Genomic DNA, 16,799 nt, shown 5'->3' with positions numbered 1-16,799 from the left:
ATTTTTTATAGATGTATATGTTTCATTGTTAGATTTGCAATTAACTATGACCATTAACGTTGACCATTTAGTTGAGCATTAAGATTAATCATTAATGGATTTACATTAATGATTAATGCACAAGAATAGATGTTATAAAAAAATTTTATTGTTTTACGTGAATATAATTATACTATATCCGCGTGTAATTTTTTATATACGTATTTGTACCAACAATTTTTTTATAAATTATCTTTTGCATATGTATATATAGTGATTATAAGAATTGTGATTATGGCTTGTACGTGCTTTGGGTGAACGGAGGATACGCATTGTATCCAATAGTTGACAAATACTGGTTGCACTTTGGAAAATTTCTTGGCACTGGCGGAACGTCCTCTTGCTTGCCGACCTTTAGAAGCATTTCCATGCCGACTATCTGATGATAGATGAAATGACAGTGGAATAACCAGTAGCCTACAAGAAAATATGTAACTTATTTTTATTTGCTTATAAATATGTTTTTATAGCAAAGAAGAATGATATAGAAGTAAACTCGTTTGCATTTGACAGTTATATTTATGTTAGATTTTTATATTAATGTGGATATATAAGACGATACAAAAAGTGCATACATAAAAAATTATAAGATATATATTGACAAAAATGACATATACTGTGTATGTGTGTATTGTGTTTAATATAAATAATATTATATAAAAAATTACGCTTTCTGTTGTGTATCATTTTTATTTAGAAATTTTTTCTAAATACTTACCAGGATTATCTGCACGGAAACGCAGTACAACATAGCCATTAAATGGAACTGCAATGGTATCTTTCCTGACTGGGTTATCGAAACATCTATAGACTAGATTTCTTTTGTCCATTTCCTGTACTATTTTCCAGTTAATACTACTCACATTAGCAGTTCCCATACCCATCACATAAAATGCGTATCCATGCATGTGGAATGGATGAGACAGATTAGCCCCTTGTACTATAATGAAAGATATACATGTTTTTTAAAAAATACTTGAAATATATTAATTCTTTCATAAACTATATTGATTAGAATTTCGCAAATATTAAATATAATTCGTGTATACGAGTAATCGAAATAATTAGATATATCGTGATATAATTAGATATATTAGATAAAATATGTTTAAAATATGTTTAGTTATGATGCATCTGATATAGGTAAAAACATTAAGTCAAATTAATAAAATCTATCAAATAGAATGAAGAGCTACTTTGAAATATTTACCTTCATCTACCAGCACTATCTCGACAATTGCATTGAGCGGAATATCTAATCTGTGCGTACACGTGCACACACTATCGGTGCAATTTTCCGGCAAATTATTTCTATTACAGTATTGGTTATTCGGAATGTCCATAGGCTGTGAAAGTGGCGGAGAAGATGGAAATTTGAATGATATGCCATCGATTATACCTGCTAAAGCGAGTTTACCTTGTGCCACTATATCAGAAATAAAAACATTATAGCATATTTCAATATCGCTTTAGATAATAATTATTATTATGTTCTTATTCGTACTTATAATTATGCATACTTTTTAATTTCAATATTTGTTAATAGCTTTTATAATATTTCAATATTTCATTCGATAAATTTCAATTTATTTATGTTATCCTCTTAATGTCTCCTGTCATATTTTATTTAGTATAAGATGTCCATCATACTTACACATAAATTTATCATATGTATTGGGTTGATAAAGTTCCTGTAATGTATATGCGTAAAAACCAATAGGTAGATAAAACTTTAAGTCGGGCTCGAATCGGAGTATATCTTTATCTATCGGCTCTACGCTAGCCAGATCACTGACGCAAATTTGATCTTTCGTCGGTTCTTCGCAATTTGCATTTAATGGATTCAAATTCTGTGAAAATAATTTTGCAGATAGTGTTGAGAGCGGAAAAAAGTAAAATTGTAAAGTATACACACACACACACACACACACACACACACACACACACACATACACACACACACACACGCACGCACACTATATCCGAATTATGAGAAAAGAAATATCAAATCTTTTATTGTATATTTCAAGTATTAGACCAATATTAATTTCAATATTTTTAATTCGTACCATGTATATTATATCATGAGATAATATAGAAAATTTAAGGATGTACTTACAATACCTTGAGAAGAAAGACCTTCAGAGTAATCAGCAGGTTCTAGTGATTCATTCGATGCACCTTTATAACGCAAGATAGCTAATTGTTGTAAACCATCCGCTGCGCATATTCCTATACCACGAACTTGTATCCAATAAGAGCCGATGGGTTTGTTGGCGTGCAAAACGATATCGTAACGTTCCCCTTGAAATAATCATTATATCAAAATTTATTATTGTGTTTCAGTAAAAAAGTAATCAAAATTTTTACCTTATTATAAAAATCTAAATGGTTTAAAAATAAATGATTGCAAGAGTAATTAAAAATATAAAGATATACATAAAATAATTCGACAACAAATAATTAAAAATATAAAATTCAGCAAAGAAATATTTGTTCGCGACAGTTACCATATCTCGTGCATAAGACTTTATTTTCTATAAGATTAAGACAATTATTTAATATATAATTAAATGTATATATAAATAAAATGAAGTAGCTTTACATTATAAGAATGTAATTTCCATAATATATTATTATAGTTTTATAAAACCAAAAATAATATTCTATTATAAAATTATAATGAAATTAACGAAATGATAAATGCGACGATGTACCTGCAAATGATGTGATAGAATCTACCGTTCTTGGTTTGGTACTTATACCATCTGTAGCAATAACGCTCAAGTTATGATTCTGTATCGTGAGCATACCAGGACAAACCGTGCAAAATGCATTGATTATTCGGATACGGTATCGTTTACCAGGTTCTACATCTATTACTTCCAATGTAGTATTTGTAGTGATTCCAGTTTTTTTATCCTGTAAAATTAAATGTCATTAACCGACACAATTTCATAAATATATATATTGAAAAGACATGTATACATAAGTTTTATATAAAATCAATAATTTTTATATCAAAGCATAATTAATCTTTATAATATATAAGATTATATAATAATAAGATTATATAATAATCTTTATATCAAAGCAAATTAAGTTGATTGAAGTTGTATATTTAAAAAGAATAATGTATAAAATTTGCAAATATTACAAATGTCAATATATTTATGAATACATACTATCAAATTCATAGATAAATATAACGATTTCTGATTTCGGCATCAAACGTACCGTGTATCTTCCTTTGCCATTAATGAGTATCGAATCCGGATTCTGACCGGTCTCATTGAAACGTTTACCAGGATAATGAGCCACGGCTTGCTCGTGCATCCAGTCATTAATGATTAGAACATGAGTGGAGAGATCGTAATCATATAAATGACTGTGAGGATCGCGTTCGGGAGTTTGACGTACGATGAGTTTACCGAAAATACCATCCATCTTTTGCAAACCGCTGTGTGCATGCCAGAAATGTGTTCCTGGATTATTTGCACTCCATTGATACCTATATTAATGTAAAAATGAACGTAATTTACATTGTTCGGCTAATAGAAATTATACCTTGAATTAATTGTAATGTACATTTTGATGACAGTAAAAATTATTATTTTCACACAAACACGAGTTTAACTAAAACTTAACTCTGTTTTACTTTTGTATTCACATAAATATAATAATCAGGTAATTAATTTATTTTATTATTTGTATAAAAATTTAAACTTAATATTGCATAAAACGCAGTATCATTAATCTATAATTACCTAAATGTATTATCATTCCCAATGGGACACTGCGTAATATGCGGCACACCATCATAATATTGAAATTCTTTTTGAAATAGACCATGCCAATGAATCGTCAACTCGGAGCCAGGCATGTGATTCGTCACATCGATCACTACGTGATCACCTTCGCATACTTCGATAGCTGGTCCTGGCAGCTGTCTATTTATAATATTCGCTGAACGTTCGATACCATCTGCAGGTACGCATTCACAATTGCTGCAGAAAGCATTACTCGCATTGGGAATGCACAATTTGCATGCCCTTTAAAAATATTAAAAATGCATTATTGATCGATTCTTTTTGTATTAAAAGAATATAGCACAAATTAATTTCAAAAATGCAGAATAAGTTTTTGCTACAAAATTTGAATAATACAATATTTGAAATATATAATATTATATCTAAAAGAGATATAAGAGAGATAAGTTATATAATATAAGAGAGATAAGTTATATAATAGATATATATAACTTATAGTAATTTTTTAAATAATTATTTATTATTATTTTATTAATTTAAATAAGAAATTAGTAAATTAAAATGTATTGTATATTTTTTCTAATCTTGTATTAAATTTTTTATATGTTATATATATTAGCACATATTCTTATTACTTTTAATTTAATTCTTACTTTAATACTTTTATTTCTAATATTTTACAATTATTTATATATATTAGCACAATTATTCTTGAGAATTCATATTATTTTACTGCAATTATTGAAAACATAAAGGAGATAGTGTATTATAAAATTTATAATCAATATTAATGCAAAACATATTTTTAAATAAAATATGTTTGTGAAGAAAGAAATTTCATTTTAAATATATGAAGATCACACATACAAATAATACATCGTGTCTAATGAAGCATAAAAATGACACATATGATACTTACATTCCGTTAATCATATAATATTCCGCAAGAAAATTATAATAGCAGATCTTGCGATCGCCTTTCCGACAGGTACGAGCGCACTCAACAGGACTCGACAGTGAAGAATTCCTGTTAAATATTTTATTCAGGCAGAATCTTTCATCGATAGGTCTCAAAGAATCCAGTCCAGCAATAGGGAATTTCGGTTTTTGACGATGCCGAAATGTGAGATTTTGTGGATTACCTTCCCGATCTTCAAACGGAGTAAGTGATGTACTTTCTGTATATTTCGATTGAGTATTGGCGTAATACGGAATATTCGATGTATCCTCCACAGGATAATTTTCAACTCTCTGATTTTGCGTGTCAATGTAATGAGGAGCACTTGGCACATTATCATAATCTGCATCTTTCTTATTTTGCGGTAATCTGTCGATGTAGGGAGGTTCTATGATTTCGGGCAAGCCTGGCCAAAATTCATTTTCTGCTCCATCTGTAGTAGAATAAACTTCACTTATCACAATCATTTTTCTTTCCTAAGATATATTAATCAAAATATTTTTAATTATTTTTATTTTGAAATTGTAATATATCAATATTGTATCACATACGCAATTTTCTTAAAAAGTACACGTTTTAATTGCGCATAAAGAAATTAAAACCGAAAAACTTAAACTAAACTCTCTTTAAACTAAAAGATAAAGTAATATTTAATCTCTTTTAAATTTTGGTTAATTATTATTAATTGTAGATTGCGAAAAAGGGCGTACCACAAAATATAACTGATAGGTACAATAAAATCACTTGCGTTGCGCGCTGCATCGCGATCAATGTAATTCATCGATACTGTACAATATAACAATATGGTTTTTATACGATTTTTCTATATGCGCTGTTTATTATCAAGTAATGTGAACACACGTGTATAATACAGCTGAGTATATATCACGACAGACTGAGAATGATACTTTATTATTTATATTTATTTAAACATTGCATGTCAGATTACTAATACGAAAGTGACAAGATTATTAAATGCGTTCATCTGTGTAACGTAACATAGATGATTACACCAATGAATGATTGATTATCAAAAAATATTGTAAAACAACAAATTATTTTTTATTGTAAATAAGAATATCAGATCTTTATGTATGTTAGATTTCTAGTATATTTTCTTTATATTTTATATACTATATTTATATTTGCTTTGTTTATTTTTTATAAAAAAGATACTAATATAATATAACGAAAAAGGAAATAAAAAATAATAAATATGTAAATTAATAAGTCAATAACAGTTTTAATAAATAATCACTTTTTAATTTATAGTTATATAATCAAATAATATCAATAGATTTTTAGAGATAATAAAAAAATCTCAAAATAAAAATTTTAAGAAAAACTATATTTAATAGATCTAATTCTATTCAGTCAATCTATTCTATTTAAGTTAGACGAATATATGTGAGAATGAATAAATATAAGTTATTTTCTCTTAATTTATTGTTTATTGATTTCTTTTTAATACATACTAAGAATAAGTAACTAATGGGAAAAGTATTATTTCTTAATGTAATTGATCAATTTTGCACAAAATTTATATCTCGCTGCATCTAACTAAAAAATCTTTTCAAATATCTTATCTGAAAATCCAGACACTTACCTGCTTATTGCGAGTGGGTGTTATCAGGTGTTTCCTTCAGTTAAGGAAGGAAGGAAGTAAACTAACACTTACGAAGATTTATATACATATACATACATAATGTTTACGTATCTGCTAAAAAATAGTATAACAAAATTTGACAGATTGTTTGTGAAAAAACTATCATATGAACATAAATCTTATTCTCAATACTTATGTAGGTAAAAAAAGTTATTAAATTTTGCTGCTATAATAGTAAAATTATATGCTTGATAGACAAACTTTTGAGAAATCAAAACAAAACTATTTAAAAGAAAGATATTAATTTTTTGAACATAATGATTTTATTATAATTACAATAATCATTTTACTAAGTATTAAGAATAAAATCTAATATTTTCTTTTATATCAAAATTTATTATGTTCACTCTAAATCACCCTGTATATACATATAGATATTTAAAAAATAGTATTACATTAAATAATATAAAATATTTATTTAAAATTGTAATTGTGAAATTTGCAGTTAAAAAATGAGTTAAGTTCTAAAACTTACCAATTTATCAGCAGATAAAAATTGATTTATCAGCTATTTTAGAACTATTTTCAGAACTTTATTTTAATTGCAGATTTAATTTAATTATATAAAAATTTCTAAATCATACAAAGCTCTCCCAAAAGAGGCATGTTATATTCAAAAATATCAAAATGTATTATTGCCTCTTTTCCATTTGAGAATATTATAAATATATATTATATATAACATAATATATTATATGTATTTATATATACATATAATTATATATACATATATATATATTTTTTTTCTCGGATTATACATAATAAGTACTAAATAACGCGCTCTTCGTAATGTTCTAATGAGAATTTAAAAATTATAAATTCTTATCAAATATCAAGTAAGATAAATAAATATTTTCATATATATTTACATCTCTCTCCATATATATATATATATATATATATATATATATAAATCTATTAAAAATTATAATTGACAAAAAATATTCCGGATGCGTTATAGTTATTATGCTGATACGTATGGAAATTTAAAATATAACATAAATTCGAAAGATGTAATTGAGCGACATATTGGATGCTCTTATATATGTATTGCAAAACATGTGTGTAAAGTCTAAAATTTAATTTACTTGCGTTGATAAACATAAATACAGAAAAAGCCACAATAAAACTTTGATTTGCTTTAATATTTTCCTCACAATCAATATTGTAAAATATGTTCCACCCGATACTGCTTATGCAAAATATTATTAAAGTTTGAGCATTATATATTTTGACAAATGCGGTATGCGGGCGATTTTATCAAAGTAGAAAAGAATAAGCTTTCAATTTACAGAATTTTTAATCATTTATGTGTATCGTCAATATTAATTACAGTTAATATATAATTATTAAATATCGAGATATTAATAAATATCGAAATATAATTAATAAATATTGAAAGTATAGAGAAATTATTTTATTTTTAAATTTCTTATAAATAATTTCAGGTGAATATATACATATACATATATATTAATAATTATTAATAATTCTAATAATTTTATTCATATCCATGATAAAAAAATTCATGAAATGCCTGTGTGAAATGTTGTTTTTGAATAAATATATATTTTTTATGTTTTCCATACATTATTTATTATTTATTAATATTAATTAATCGCCATAATGTACGATGTAATACATATGTACGTAAGGAATTATCTATAGTAAAAGCTACAGTAAAAATCAATATCACTTGACATGAACAAATCAATAACATATGACAGAACAAATCAATAACAGATGACATATCGGTACACGTGTAAATGTAATTTAGAATCTTAGCGCGTAAATTCTACACGATGTCAAAACGATGACACACTTTTTGATTTTGTATTCAAAAACTATTGCAGCTTTTACAATTTTGTACTAGAATTTTTTACTCTATTTGATTTTTAGAAAGAAACACCTTCTTAAAGTATTGTTAGGAAGTTGAGGCACTCTGTATATATGAATAATATACATATATTATATTTTTTCTCGTTACAATAGAAGGAATTAAATGGCGCGCATAGCAAGAGAGAAATTATTCAAGCACATTGCATATAATAATCATTATATTATAAAATTAATTAATAAAATTAATTAAATAATTAATTAATTAAATAATTTATAAATTTTTTTGTTTATACATTACATAAGCGCCCTTTGTAATATTCTATTAATTATAAAATTTATATAGAATATTATTTATAATGTTATTAATGTTAAATATCCTGTTTACCAAAAACACATATTAGCTATCAAAAGATAACAATTTATAAAATAATTGTATTTGGATTAAATATATAAATAATGTTTTTAATAATTAATTTTTAGAAAAAGATTTAAATATAACATCTATGTGAAAAAAATTACATTTTTAAATACTATTATGGTTCTTTTGATAATCAATTTCAACTAAAACGAAAGCATATTTATATTACAAAAATTGAATATTAAATATTAAATATTAATGTAATACAAATATAATACAAATAACAATTATTTACTTAATGTTGAGATATAAACGGTACAAAATTTCCACATTTGGGAAAATGTTTTGGGACAGGTGGAAGATCTGATGGTTCTCCGACGTGGAATACCGTAGCCATACCGTTTTCTAGATGATAAAGAAAATGACAATGGAACAACCAATAACCTGTAAATAAAATATCGGACTAAAATTTGATTATGGCTATTAATAAAACAAAAAAGTTTTTATCAATTAAATTAAATTAAATCTTTTTATAGCTATTTATTGTAATAGGGAAATTATTCATAAGCACATTATATATATAATAATCATTATACATATATCATTTGCGTAGAAAATACCAGTGTTTATTTATATTCTTATATTATAAAATTATAAATAATTTATAAATTAAATTTTTTGTTTATACACTACATAAGTGCACAATTATGTACTATATGAATAAGATATGTATACATATACTAAATAGAAATTTAAAATCACTAAGGATGCCATAGATCGTAGAATGTAAATATCGAAATATAGGAATTTTGAATGGCAATTATATATCATTTCAAGTTTTAATTTAAATATATAAAAATATAGTAAAAGTGTTTTAAGGCGTACAACATGTATAATGAAATAAAATACAAAAACACTTACCAGGATTGTTCGCGCGGAAGCGTATAATTGCATAACCTTTATTTGGTATAGGCATAGTATCCTTAAACGGCGGAGCGAATTTTTTTCTGAGCAGGAGCCCTTTCTTGTCTAATATTTTTATTTCTTCTACAGTAGTTCCAGTTTCATTATTTGGAACTCCCACGGACATTATGTTAAAAGCATAGCCATGTAAATGGAACGGGTGATGTAATTCAGGAACTTTAGCTAAAAATAAAATGTAAAATACAATAATAATATAATAATTTCCTATATTGAAATAAGCAGTGAGAGAGAGAGAGAGAGAGAGAGAGAGAGAGAGAGAGATTACATAAGAAAAATGGCTTTATATTATATATTATGAAAATATTTGTGTGTGTGTGTGTAAAATATTAAATGTGTATCCATTTAATTGTATTTTTTAACATATGTAATAATTAAAAATTTAAAAGACTGCATAAGTAATTCAATATTATGGTTTTAATATAAATAAATTATTTACACTTTATATTAATTAAAACATAATTATACAAATGATATAAATAAAATAAGAACCAAGAAAAAAGCTATACATTAATATTAATTCATCCATCTGTAATAATAATGTGTGTGTGTGTGTGTGTGTGTGTGTGTGTGTGGTGTGTGTGTGTGTGTGTGTGTGTGTGTGGTGTGTGTGGTGTGTGTGTGTGTGTGTGTGTGTGGTGTGTGTGTGTGTGTGTGTGGTGTGTGTGTGTGTGTGTGTGGTGTGTGTGTGTGTGTGTGTGTGTGTGTGTGGTGTGTGTGTGTGTGTGTGTGTGTGTGTGTGTGTGTGTGTGTGTGTGTGTGTGTGTGTGTGTGTGTGTGTGTGTGTGTGTGTGTGTGTGTGTGTGTGTGTGTGTGTGTGTGTGTGTGTGTGTGTGTGTGTGTGTGTGTGTGTGTGTGTGTGTGTGTGTGTGTGTGTGTGTGTGTGTGTGTGTGTGTGTTGTGTGTGTGTGTGTGTGTGTGTGTGGTGTGTGTGTGTGTGTGTGTGTGTGTGTGTGTGTGTGTGTGTGTGTGTGTGTGTGTGTGTGTGTGTGTGTGTGTGTGTGTGTGTGTGTGTGTGTGTGTGTGTGTGTGTGTGTGTGTGTGTGTTGTGTGTGTGTGTGTGTGTGTGTGTGTGTGTGTGTGTGTGTGTGTGTGTGTGTGTGTGTGTGTGTGTGTGGTGTGTGTGTGTGTGTGTGTGTGTGTGTGTGTGTGTGTGTGTGTGTGTGTGTGTGTGTGTGTGTGTGTGTGTGTGTGTGTGTGTGGTGTGTGTGTGTGTGTGTGTGTGTGTGTGTGTGTGTGTGTGTGTGTGTGTGTGTGTGTGTGTGTGTGTGTGTGTGTGTGTGGTGTGTGTGTGTGTGTGTGTGTGTGTGGTGTGTGTGTGTGTGTGTGTGTGTGTGGTGTGTGTGTGTGTGTGTGTGTGTGTGTGTGTGTGTTGTGTGTGTGTGTGTGTGTGTGTGTGTGTGTGTGTGTGTGTGTGTGTGTGTGTGTGTGTGTGTGTGTGTGTGTGTGTGTGTGTGTGTGTGTGTGTGGTGTGTGTGTGTGTGTGTGTGTGTGTGTGTGTGTGTGTGGTGTGTGTGTGTGTGTGTGTGTGTGTGTGTGTGTGTGTGTGTGTGTGTGTGGTGTGTGTGGTGTGTGTGTGTGTGTGTGTGTGTGTGTGTGTGTGTGTGTGTGTGTGTGTGTGTGGTGTGTGTGTGTGTGTGTGTGTGTGTGTGTGTGTGTGTGTGTGTGTGTGTGTGTGTGTGTGTGTGTTGTGTGTGTGTGTGTGTGTGTGTGTGTGTGTGTGTGTGTGTGTGTGTGTGTGTGTGTGTGTGTGTGTGTGTGTGTGTGTAGTAGAAATGAATATATATGTAGTTTATGGTGTGCATATATATATATATATATATATATATATATATATATATATATATATATAGTATATGATATATCTTGTGCAATTATAAGTAGCATGTGCATACAAAAAATTGTAAAAAGCATGACAAAAAGCTTACTTTCATCGATTACAATAAGTTCGATGATACCATTATATGGGAGTTCTATAACATGAGTACAACTGCATATGTTGCCGCAATTATCCGGTTTGTGGGTATCGTTACAAATTGTATTAGGTGGAATATCTCTAAATTGCGAAAGTAGTGGTGACGACGGAAGTTGAAATATAATATCATTGACAACAGAAGCTACATGCGCGTCTTTAGGCCCAACTATAGAAATAAATAAATGCACAACATTATAAAATATAACTGTCAGATATTTACTATATAAGATTATTATTAAAATCATCATATGTAGTAAAAAATGTTTTAAATGCAAATGCCAAAATCAAATTTTTCGTAAGAATTGATCAATATATTGCCAGTTTTTTCTATGATTCTTTCCAAAAATCTTGATTTATCTAATTTAATGTTGCAATATAAAAGTTTTCAAGTAAGAATTTGTAGAATAAACTTCACCTATAAATGGATAGAAATGATTAGGCGCAAAAAGATTCTGCAGATCATAATTATAGAATTTGAATGGTAAGTAAAATTTGGCATCTGGTTTTTCTGTAAAAATGCCTTTGTCAACTTGAATTGCGCTGTGCATGTTGCTTACGCAAATCGCATCAGTTCTTGGATGATCACATTTACTATCAAGTGGATTTAATATCTGTAAAAAAACACACAATACAATCATTTCATTGTCAAAGATAAATTTTAATCAGAAATGAAAATGCCAAAGAAACAATTAATCATTAGTATGATTAATCAATAATCTTTGAGTATTTATTTTGAAAAAAATACAGATAAATCGATTATTTCTCTCTTTATTTTTCAAAGATATATAATATTAACTTATTGTTAGAAAAGTTAAGCATATACATATATAATACTACATTATATTAATGAAAGTTCTCAACAATAGAATTAACTCCTTTTATTGTTTTATTTTATTCATTTTCTATAGAGAAAAGAGAAGTAAAAAGAAAAATTTCATATCAAATTGAGAAAGAGAGATTTAATATGAAAGTACTGTAAATGTATAATTATTAAATGTTTTATGTCGCAAAAATCTATTGTGAATTTGCGTGTTATTTACGATTCCTGTAGGAAGTGGAGCATTAAAGGTAGGCGGAGATGTTGTGGGTACATCTGATGCTCTGTTATATTGTAATATAGCCAATTGTTGAATAGCTCTGCTTTTGCATTCTCCGAATGCACGAAGTTGAATCCAATAGGAATCGATTCGATTATTTGTATTTATAATAAAATCATAACGTTCCCCTAAAAAATCATTCAAATATTAGATATTTAATCCATTATAAAGAAAAAAAAGATATATAAATATATAAATATATATATATACATATATTTATTTATTAATATATATTAGTATATATATTACATATAATTTATATTTTACATGCATATTTTCGAGAAATATCAATGTTAAATATGAATCTACGTATGAAAACTACGTTAATATTGCATGACATATTATTAATAAAATTTTTGGAAAATTTTATATAATCTTAATTGATCCAAGCAGAGAATGATAGATTGATATTAACTTTATTAATTTATTTTTTATAATTTACCATCTTTTTTCTGAATTTATTTGTTACATAAATTAATCTTGAATAAATTAATCTGAAATATAATGTATCATACCTGAAACACTGATTATAGAATTCACTATGATGGGTTTAACCGAGATACCATCTGTAGCTATAACAGTAAGATTATGACCCTCAATGGTTAAAATAGATGAACAAGTTGTACAAAACGAATTTACCATGCGAAATCGATAACGATAACCGCGTTTCACGCGAAATACCTGCGTATTGATTATAGTATCACTTGCCTGCAAATATTATGTTTATAATAAATCTGACTCTTATTAAATTCTTATAAAATTAATATTGCCAATATGATGTTGCTAAAAAAACTTGCAATAAGATATGAAAATAGAAATAATTTTTTCTATCTTTAAAATAATTAGAATTGCTTTGTATATTGCGTTGTGTGATGTTTTTTTAATTTTCTAAAGGAATTAAAATATTTAAATAAAATTTTTTATTATATTCTTTATATTATTTTATCATATTTTGACATCATAATTCGTATATTGTAAATTATTACAAATTATTTGTTCTTAATCTCTAAATTAAAAATAATTTTAAATATGTAGAAGAGAGAGATAAATGTTACCTTATAACGACCTTTGCCGTTAAACAGAAACGAGTCCGGAAATTGAAATTTTGTGCCATGAAGACGACCAGGTGAACGCGATAAAGCGAGTTCGTGCATCCAATCGCTGATAAAGATATTATGACGAGATAGATCAAAATCATACAAGTAACTGTTTACATCGCGTTTTGCTGACTGACGTATAGTCAAGCTTCCAAAAATACCATCCAGTTTTTGCAATCCGCTATGAGCATGCCAAAAGTGCGTACCCTCGTTATCCGCATTAAATTGGTATCTGAAGAAATATTTTACAAAAATATATATATATTTTTACATATTACATTACTTCTTTACACACACATAATATCTATCGAAAAATTTGCTATCGTTTATGCAATATACTGTTTTGCAATAATACTGTTTCACATAATGCAAAAATATATAGCAGAATTAAAATATTTAGTGTAATTGCAAGATTTCCAAAATATAATTAAAATATTATGATTTATCTTCATAATAAATATAATGTAGCATACATACATTCATTATAAAGATAAATCATTATTTATGTATCACTAAAAATAGACATAACCAATTTCAAATAAAAGATTACATATTTTCATTACATTTTTCAGCAAGAAATTTTCTTTTCATTCTATTAATTTTTACTAAACGCAACTGCACGCTTATTAAAGAATATTTCTGTAATTAATGATAAGAAAATATATGACTAACAATGGTTTTCAATTGCGAGCCATTTATTTTTTTCAAAGAAATCTACATGTGCTTTAGCATTTGTATTCGCAGTTGTATACAGTCGTTCATATTTATTTTAAGTATAATATTAAAATCAATTCGATATTATTTATTAATTACCTAAAAGTACTTTTAGCAGAAATAGGGCATTGATTCACAAAGGGTACACCATCATAATATTGGGAACCTTTTTGAAATACTCCATGCCAGTGAATTGTAAGTTCACTGTCCATTTTATTAATGACATCTACCACTATTTTATCGCCTTCACACACATCGATAGAAGGTCCGGGTATCATACGATTTATCGTCAAAATAGGACGTTCCACTCCGTCGACAGGTACGCACTGACAATTGTTGCAGAAGGTATTGGTTGCATTTGGTTTACAGTAATCACACGCTCTGAAAAGTAAGAATTGAAATATATAATACATTAATACGCTGAAATATATTTAGAAATATTAAAAATTTATATATTATATTTATTATTATTATATTTACATATTATAGATGCTATATATCCAATCAATATACGAATTTATTGTGTGAATATACATTATATGTATATGTGTATGTGTGTGTGTGGGTGTGTGTGTGTGTGTGTGTGTGTGTGTGTGTGTGTATGTTTGCATTAATATCAAGAATTGATAATTTGAAATTAAAAAAAATCTATTGAGTTATTATATATCTATTTATGCTACATAAACAAATATGTGAATATACACATGCGCATGTTATATTATAACATTATATTATTTTATAAATTATAAAATAATTGCAAATAAAATTAATTTAAAATAAAATATTATTTATATTTTATTATATAAATTAATTATATAAATGAATTATATAAATTTAATTATAATATAACATAAATAAGATGCAGAAAAGATAAATTTTATATTTAGAGATTATAAATACTCATGCATGCATCACAGTATTTTAAACATATTATTCACACACATTATTGTGTGTAGTAATATTTATAATAATACTTATAATAATTTACAATAATAATTTATTATGTTATTAAGAAATTAATAAATATTACTAATAGAAATTAATAAATATTACTCACTTGGTAAGTGAAGAATATGCCTCTGCTTCAAAGCGATAATAACAGATCTTAGGTTTTTCATCGTTGCATGTACGCGCGCATTCAAGAGGACTTGATAAATTGGAAAGTGTGGGATTTATTTTAATCCGACAAGTTTTTTTTATTTTTTTTCTTTCATCATCAACTCCTGCGATTATATATTTTGATAAAATGGCCGAATTCTCTCTTTTAATCAATATCGTGTTTTCATCTTTCGATATTGTATCTTTGATGGAAATTACATTATCTTCGGTCTGCGATTGTATCCCTGCAACTATTCGATCTCGTTTTTCGTACAAATTAATTGATATTAACACAGCATATTTGTATTGCATCATTAAACAAGATTGATGATACATTTATATAGAAGAATTGAAATATCACGTAGATCTATAAAATGTAGCTATTGAGAGAAATACTATATCATAGATGTTTATTTATTTCATATTTTTTTACAGACAAGTGTAGAAATACAAACGCTATATGCAATGCATTATGAGAAAATAACTTTTTATTAGATAATTTTTTACCTTAAACCGAAGAACAGCTGAATAAGCAGAAACAAATAAAACAAATTTAAAACAAATTCAAATAATAATTTGAATAAGTTATTTCAATTTTTAATTAAAATTACATTAAAATTGTATATTTCTTACCGCAATAGATTAATGTCGCGCAAAAGAGAATTAACTGATGAAGGAAACACATTGTAGCAGAATGTATGACATTTGATGAAAGATATTTCGCTTTTATACAGTTCTGAAGATATATACAGGGTGTATCTCATAATACAAAAAAAGGCTAAAAATTTTGAAGTCCAAGTTCAAACAATATATATAGGGTGTCAGGACTATCTGTTGCCAAAAAAGCTCTTGTAGCTTACCTCGAAAACTTTTCAAAACTATAATAAAGTATTATTTCATTGAGTATTAAGGGAGTATTGAGTATTCTTTTCGAGTTATAAGGCTTGAAATAATTTTTTAATTTTACATAAATCATAAAATGTTTAATAAAATATTCATTTTTCGATTATCTTATCTTAATACTTTTATGTATAAAATAATGAGAGAAATCAATTGGTGTATAGAATATGTTGTTTTTTTATTATCAATTCTGGAACACTCTATACCCAGAAAACAATATGTAATCAAAAAGATTTCTAAAAGATATCTTATTTCCGAACCTGATAACTTAAAAAGGCTTCTAAAAGATCATATAAAGATATTAGAA

At 27.2% G+C, this 16,799-nt stretch overlaps 2 protein-coding genes across 2 annotated transcripts; both read right to left on the bottom strand.

Annotated features, from left to right (window-relative positions):
- Positions 1–182: 182 nt before the first annotated feature.
- Positions 183–5,550, bottom strand: LOC105251522 (laccase-1). The gene is made up of 10 exons (XM_011258398.3): positions 5,478–5,550; positions 4,729–5,200; positions 3,807–4,091; positions 3,277–3,550; positions 2,757–2,961; positions 2,159–2,343; positions 1,694–1,889; positions 1,250–1,465; positions 758–979; positions 183–456 (listed from the first exon to the last, which is right to left on the bottom strand). The coding sequence occupies exons 1-10, from the start codon at positions 5,527–5,529 to the stop codon at positions 272–274; spliced, it is 2,292 nt and encodes a 763-aa protein (XP_011256700.1). The 5' UTR covers positions 5,530–5,550; the 3' UTR covers positions 183–271.
- Positions 5,551–8,904: 3,354 nt separating this feature from the next.
- Positions 8,905–16,286, bottom strand: LOC105251530 (laccase-1). Its single transcript, XM_011258408.3, has 10 exons — positions 16,226–16,286; positions 15,552–15,843; positions 14,594–14,875; positions 13,739–14,012; positions 13,199–13,391; positions 12,627–12,811; positions 12,002–12,197; positions 11,540–11,752; positions 9,552–9,776; positions 8,905–9,074 (listed from the first exon to the last, which is right to left on the bottom strand). The coding sequence occupies exons 1-10, from the start codon at positions 16,275–16,277 to the stop codon at positions 8,926–8,928; spliced, it is 2,061 nt and encodes a 686-aa protein (XP_011256710.2). The 5' UTR covers positions 16,278–16,286; the 3' UTR covers positions 8,905–8,925.
- Positions 16,287–16,799: the final 513 nt, after the last annotated feature.

This window comes from Camponotus floridanus, unplaced genomic scaffold, assembly GCF_003227725.1.
Source record: "Camponotus floridanus strain SB8 unplaced genomic scaffold, Cflo_v7.5 scaffold26, whole genome shotgun sequence".
Classification (NCBI taxonomy): domain Eukaryota; kingdom Metazoa; phylum Arthropoda; class Insecta; order Hymenoptera; family Formicidae; genus Camponotus; species Camponotus floridanus.
This window is presented reverse-complemented; position numbering and strand designations above follow the sequence as displayed.

Excerpts from the sequence above, each read along its gene's own strand:
- LOC105251522 (XM_011258398.3), bottom strand. The coding sequence starts at position 5,529 with ATGCAGCGCGCAACGCAAGTGATTTTATTGTACCTATCAGTTATATTT. Across the intron at positions 2,344-2,756 it reads TTCTATCACATCATTTGCAG|GGGAACGTTACGATATCGTT; the intron begins GTACATCGTCGC and ends GATTATTTCAAG. Across the intron at positions 1,890-2,158 it reads GTCTTTCTTCTCAAGGTATT|AATTTGAATCCATTAAATGC; the intron begins GTAAGTACATCC and ends TTATTTTCACAG.
- LOC105251530 (XM_011258408.3), bottom strand. The coding sequence starts at position 16,277 with ATGTGTTTCCTTCATCAGTTAATTCTCTTTTGCGCGACATTAATCTAT. Across the intron at positions 15,844-16,225 it reads CGCGACATTAATCTATTGCG|TTGCAGGGATACAATCGCAG; the intron begins GTAAGAAATATA and ends GAGATCGAATAG. Across the intron at positions 14,013-14,593 it reads TCTGCTAAAAGTACTTTTAG|ATACCAATTTAATGCGGATA; the intron begins GTAATTAATAAA and ends ATATTTCTTCAG.